Raw genomic sequence first — 6,000 nt, 5'->3', positions numbered from 1 at the left:
CCACTGCAACACCTCAGAGCATGGGATGCGTGATTGTTGTATTCAGACATGTGTCTAGAGCTCCAACTGTGATCTGATGGTGATTTTGGGGTGACAATGCAGAAATCATGAGGATCCATGAGGATCTGTTTTTCAAGCAGGTTTTTGTGCCACTGTGGTGCCACGGAACGTGGGATGTGTTTGTTATGTTCAGGCATGTGGCTAAGGGCTTCAATGGGATGTGTGATTGTTGTGTTCAGACATGTGGCCAGGGGCATGAACTGTGATGTGTTGGTGATTTTGAGGTGACCAAGTAGAAAAGTCATGAGGATCCGTGTTTTTCAAGCAGGTTTTTGTGCCACTGCGGTGCCACGGAGCGTGGGATGCATGATTGTTTTGGTGCTGCCTGTTGACCAAGACATGGTCTATAGCAGAATTGCAGGGAACTCATCGCGGCTCAAGAGCCGTGACGATGCGGCGCTCTTTCTGCCCTGCTGTACTGTGGTTTCTCCATGAGCCGAGCCAGCCAGCACCGATTATCCTTGCCTCGCCCTGCAGGCAGCAGGTGGGTGGGGCGTACCAACTGCCGCCAATGGTCGGCTGGAGCTATTGGCGCCGGCGGGAGCTTCCCCTCTCACACGCCTCGTTGGAGAGGGGCAGGTGCTTTCCCGGCGGCCGGCAAGGCCGAGCCGCCAGCTTCATCCTTGCCCGTCCTGCAGGCGCATCCATGCGCTTCTCAGAATGAGCGGAGTAAAAGGTAAAAAAACCCCTTTATATATAGTGTTATCTTTATTTTAAATGTCAAAAATTATTTGCGGCTCCAAGTGTTTTCTTTTCCTGTGGAAAACGGGTCCAAATGGCTCTTTGAGTGTTAAAGGTTCCCTACCCCTGGTCTATAGTTTCATGATGGTTTCATTTCATTTCAATGCAAAAATCATATGAATTCATGAGGATCCGTTTAAAATAATCTGCATCCAGCTTTTACTCAGACCCCTTGTGAGGTACTATATGGTAAATTATGGTATGGTAATTAATAATTTGGTAATTAATGGCATGGGAATTAATAATTAATTAATTAATGTTATTTTACATTGCAAACTGCCTTGAATTACAGTGGCGATTCAGTTTACGAGGCAGTTTATCTCTTGCAAAGCTCATCTTGTAGTTACAGCCAAAACAGAATGGAGGACAAAATACTGAAATGGCAGGGCTTAGAGTCAGAACCGGGGTTGATCGGCAAGGCTCTGATCTTACACACTGCGAACCACATTTTCTTCTCTCCATTCATCAACCCCAAGAAGGACCGTCCAGCACTCGTACTGCTGGCAATTAAGCATTTGCAAGTCCAACCCTTGCTGCTGTTCCAGTCAGATGGTTTGGAGAAGGACCCGGGGTGCGAAGCTGTTATTACTTCTGCAGAGCGAGGAAGCATTCGCACCGGACTTCCGCGGCGTAGCGTTACACCTGTGCGCCTGGGTGCGCGCGCCTGGCACTTTCCCCCCTCGCCTCTTTCGCGGGCAGGTCACGAGAGGAGAAGGAGGGGTGTGAATGCGGCCGCTTTCTCATTGGCCGGCTGCCGGAGTCCCTCTCGCTGGTGCGGCTCTGGAGAACCAGGACGCCTGCGAGGGGAGCTTGTCGCCGCCTCCTGATTCCTAGTGCGGCCGGTGAGTTGCAACAAGCCAGAGGGCGGGTGGTTGGTTGGTTGGGTAAGGGAGCGGGGAAGAAAAACGCTGCCTGGTTGAAGGGAGGGGGGGATGGGTGTTCTTTCGCTCTCCGGCTTCCCAAGCAGGGGAGGGTTGCTGCGTTAGGAACTCCTGGGTGTCCGTCCCATCCCCCTGCAGGAGAGCTCGGTGGAGGGGAGAGGCGGAGGGGGGTTTCCTTCCTTCCCAGTCTCTCCCTCGTCCCTCCTTCGCCGGCGACGCCGCGGGAGAGAGGGAGGGGTGGGTATGCAAAAGGCCTGGTCGGAGAGCCGAGGAGAGAGGGTGTCGCTAGGGCGGCGGGGATGCCCCGGCTGGTTGCCTTGTGGAGCAAATGTGGCTCTGGGCGAGCAGGCAGGTTGTAGTTTGCCTTAGCCGCGGCCGCTGCTCCTGGTAGCACGTCCTAGTTGACCGGGTAACGGAGGGGGAGTCGCTAAGGAATGTGGCGTCCGTGCGGCTCGGAGGCGCCTTCCCGAGGTGAAATGGTGGCTTGTGGTGACCCTGCTGCGGCGGCGAAAAGGTGAGGCGTGCATTAAGAGGCAAGGCTTCAGAGTTGTGAAGGCGGATTCCTCCCTCCCCCACCCCCGGTCTCTTTTCAGCAGAGGCTTTATTTTAGGGCGAAGCATTGGGTCTCTCAGATTGGTGTGTTTCCATTTTGCAGCTCTTGCAGACGAGGAGAGGAGATCTTCATGTATGTGAGGCAGGGTGAAAACCCCCGAGTCTTCCATTTGCTGGTAGTCCAATTGCCAAGGCTGATCCAGGGCTTCTTGGGGAGCAAACTTAACCTGTCAGTGGCCATGTATGATTGGCGATTGATCACTACAGTGATTCTGAAACCTTGGTTTATTATGACATTCTCCAGTCGCTATGGAGCGTCTGTGTTGCAGTGTGCATGTAACCACACCCCTCTTGCAAATACAGGCATTTTAATTAACCTTCTGTTTTTTCTTTCTCCCTCTCTTTTTCAGAGCTTTTGCAGCCATGCATAACATGTCGATGGATTCTACTGGGGTGGCTGTGGTGATGAGCTGAAAGGCAAAGGTGGTGCAGTCAATGTCAGGTTGTCTTTCTGAGGAGGGGCAGCTATCATGACTGTCTTCAGGCAAGAGAATCTGGATGATTACTATGAGATCGGAGAGGAACTTGGAAGGTACTTATTGGAGGGACAGCATTTGATGTCTTCACAAACAAGAATCATTGGGCACAATAAGAACTGGACAGAATGGGAGGTGGAGGAAATTCATATGCTACTTGAAAGAAGGGGAACAGGCTGTACTGGATTAAAGTGTATTTGTATTTAGTATGGATGACTCCTTGTATGCAAGAAATGAAGGAATATATTTTGCTAACTTGAAGGAGTCAGTATCTAGAACACATGCAAAGTAAAGCTAGCAAATAATTACTGGGATAATTATTATGCTTTAAGGAGGCCTCACCTCACATAAATATACATTCAGATGATATTAAAATAGAAAGGTGATTCCAAGTTAATGCATTTTGTAGAATTAAATAAATTTAAGCTAGTGGATTTAGATTGACAGTTGGGCTGCTGTTTTGTATTCTGGGCAATCCATCATAAGACAGGTTTGCATGTGTAGTTGATTGTTGCTAAGTTCTAATAATAACCATAGCAGATTGTTAGTTTACTTGGAGAATTGAAAACTGACACATACTATTAATAACCGATCCAGCCACATCTTGGTTTTAATGTGTCTAGATCCAGATAATGGCTAGTATTTGTCCTCAGTTTAATGAAGATCAGTCACTTTCAAGGTATCAGAGTTCAATTATTCTGTTCCAGCCAAATGTCAGATCAGGAGATTTATAGTCGTTAAGCAGTGTAGGTTTAACACAGCTTTCATAAAGCCTGTTAGTTGAATAGCTCAGAATGCTGTTTCTGTGCCACAGCTTTATGATGGAAAACCCAGACCATTGACTAGCAGTTGTAGTTTGCTTTTGCTTTTAAATCTCCAAGCTTAATTGCTAAATGAAACATATATTCTGAGGGAGTGCTTGTATGCTTACATCTTAGTTCAATTTTTATAATTTCTTAAAATGCTTTTAGATGAAATGTAGGCTTGTATTTTTTATAGAATTTTCCAATGTGGTAAGTGTTTTACTATTTTTGTTTTACCTTTATAGCAGCCCAGAACAGGCGGTTTTGTTGAAAGACAAGCATTATTGAAGCATTATTCAATATCATAGTTTAGATATCAGCCCTCTTAGTCCTCCTTACATTTTCACTTCTTGATTATCGCTAATCTTAGTTTGTTACAGTGCCTCAGTTGGCAAGCGTTGGCATCATGTCTTCCTCCTCTACTGAATCTAGCACCTTTGAACATATTCTGGGTCCCAACCAAAACTTAATTTGTTTCCAGTATGCTTTTACATGATTGGTGTATGCTTTTGTTTTGCCCTTAATCCTCTGCTTCTTGGTTTCACTGTTTGTAGCTGATTGGTGGTGCCTTAGTTGCAACTGCTTTGCAATGTGCTTTTATGTGTCTTTTATGGTTTTTGTTGATTTCTTTGGTTTTGTATTTTATTTTCAATTTTATTGTCAGTTTATGCTTTCATTGTGTTTATTTATAGTGTATGGTTATCTGCCTTGAAAGCACATGAGAAGATATGATAGAAGTATCTAAAGGAATAAATAAAGCTATGTTAGGAGCTAACATCAAATGATGGTTAACTGTCATTCGCACACTGTGATCTGGTGATAAGTATAAATCACTGCATGTCAGAGAGGGTATCACAGTATATTTGCATAAACTGGGAAGGAGGGAGGCAGGGAGAGGTGAGACTATGCACAATAGTGAGAGTGTTTCTGACATGTCATGTGATTTTAGCCAGTAACCCTTTCAAAGTGCTTTATGAATTAATAGAAGTTTGAACCTGGTTTCTTCATGCTCCAAACACAATTCTGTAAAATTTTCACTCTGAACCACAAAATCTTTTCACGAAAACCTTTGATTATGCGTCTACGCATCATAGTTAAAGATTCCATTATAATACATAGTCCCATAATTTATTTTAGAAATTGTACTGTGTAGATTTCAAACTGGAAGTTGTTAAGATTCATGTGTGCTTTTAAGTATGGCTACCAAGCCTCCCATTATCATGGGATGCCTCGTACCAATAGTCATCCTTGAGGCAGAAAATAAAGAAAAATATTGGTATCAGGTGTGCTACTACATCATTTCCAGAACAAACTCAGAAGTGTCATAGAGTGTTTCCATGAATTGCTGAAAACCATGTGGTAAAACCTTAGAGTGATTCCTAGAGTCTCTCTACATCACATCCAGGTTTAGTAGCATAGAGATGAACATGCTATCCCAGCTTCCTCTCCCCAATGCCCCCAGACCTCCTGCTGATTACCTGGTACAATTCTGCTTTTAATGTTGTTTTGTTCATGTTAAAACATCCAGTTGGTGTGCTCCATAGAAACTACCCTTCATTGAATTTTGTTTAGTGTTGAGGTCTATGGAAACAAATATAGGACCAGGCTGTATATCCAATTGTTGAAGCTTTAATCTGTAGTTTGAATGTCTGCGTTGCTGTTCCAATCCAGTTACAAAATAATGTGTGAAATTGTTTTTGAGAAAAGACATTAAAATGATATCAGTAACACTGTTCTGTGTATTTATGGAACTTTAAGTATGTGAGGTCTAAATATTTTTCTTAACCTCTATCATTGACAGATACTTTGATACTTGTGGCTTTTAGCACAAATGTATTTGAAGTGTTGTGGTGCATACAGAACAAAATTTTTATTCAGTGTTTCTAGAATAGTCAAATTGTATGCTTATTCTCATCTTTGACATTGAATTGTTGCAGAGGAGATATTTTCCTTTCTGGTTATTTTTATAAATAAATGAATGTTTTACTATTTCTATAAATAAATGTTTTAGTATTTCTATAAATTGAGTTCCTTTTGAATTTACTGGTTTTGAGGCTATACCATTAAAACTGCTATGCAAAATATAATTCTAATACTATGACTTTTCCTTTAACGAGGATTGGTCATTTTGATAAACAAAACTAGTGTGTTCTGAAGTTTTTGCAAGCTGGACATACATAGCTTTGTGAATATAACAGCAGATTTTATGTTTTGATGTGTTCTAGAAGGTGACTAGAAAAATGCCCACACGGAAAATGCACACTGTAGCTAATTCAAAATTTGGTGTGTTAAGCAAGGATATATCCATGAGCAGACACCCTTTTGTGGTGTCCTACATCACTCTGGCAGCGCACAGCTGGAGTTGCCATACAAGCTTACTGTAATGCTGGGGAGTGGGGGAGATATATTTTACAAAAAAGAGGAAAT

General features: G+C 43.4%; 1 protein-coding gene across 2 annotated transcripts in view; it reads left to right on the top strand.

Moving 5' to 3' along the window:
• The first annotated feature begins 1,508 nt into the window (after positions 1 to 1,508).
• DAPK1 (death associated protein kinase 1) overlaps positions 1,509 to 6,000 on the top strand; it is a 96,472-nt gene continuing 91,980 nt past the window's right edge. The window contains exons 1-2 of one of the 2 annotated variants that reach the window (XM_048502932.1): positions 1,509 to 1,643; positions 2,645 to 2,826. In XM_048502932.1, the coding sequence (XP_048358889.1) occupies positions 2,765 to 2,826 (62 nt within the window). In that variant the 5' untranslated portion in view covers positions 1,509 to 1,643; positions 2,645 to 2,764. Of the gene's footprint in view, positions 1,644 to 1,706; positions 2,197 to 2,644; positions 2,827 to 6,000 lie in introns of those variants that run through there. The other variant, XM_048502931.1, reaches the window with a different exon arrangement.

This window comes from Sphaerodactylus townsendi, linkage group LG07 (assembly GCF_021028975.2).
Source record: "Sphaerodactylus townsendi isolate TG3544 linkage group LG07, MPM_Stown_v2.3, whole genome shotgun sequence".
Classification (NCBI taxonomy): domain Eukaryota; kingdom Metazoa; phylum Chordata; class Lepidosauria; order Squamata; family Sphaerodactylidae; genus Sphaerodactylus; species Sphaerodactylus townsendi.
This window is presented reverse-complemented; position numbering and strand designations above follow the sequence as displayed.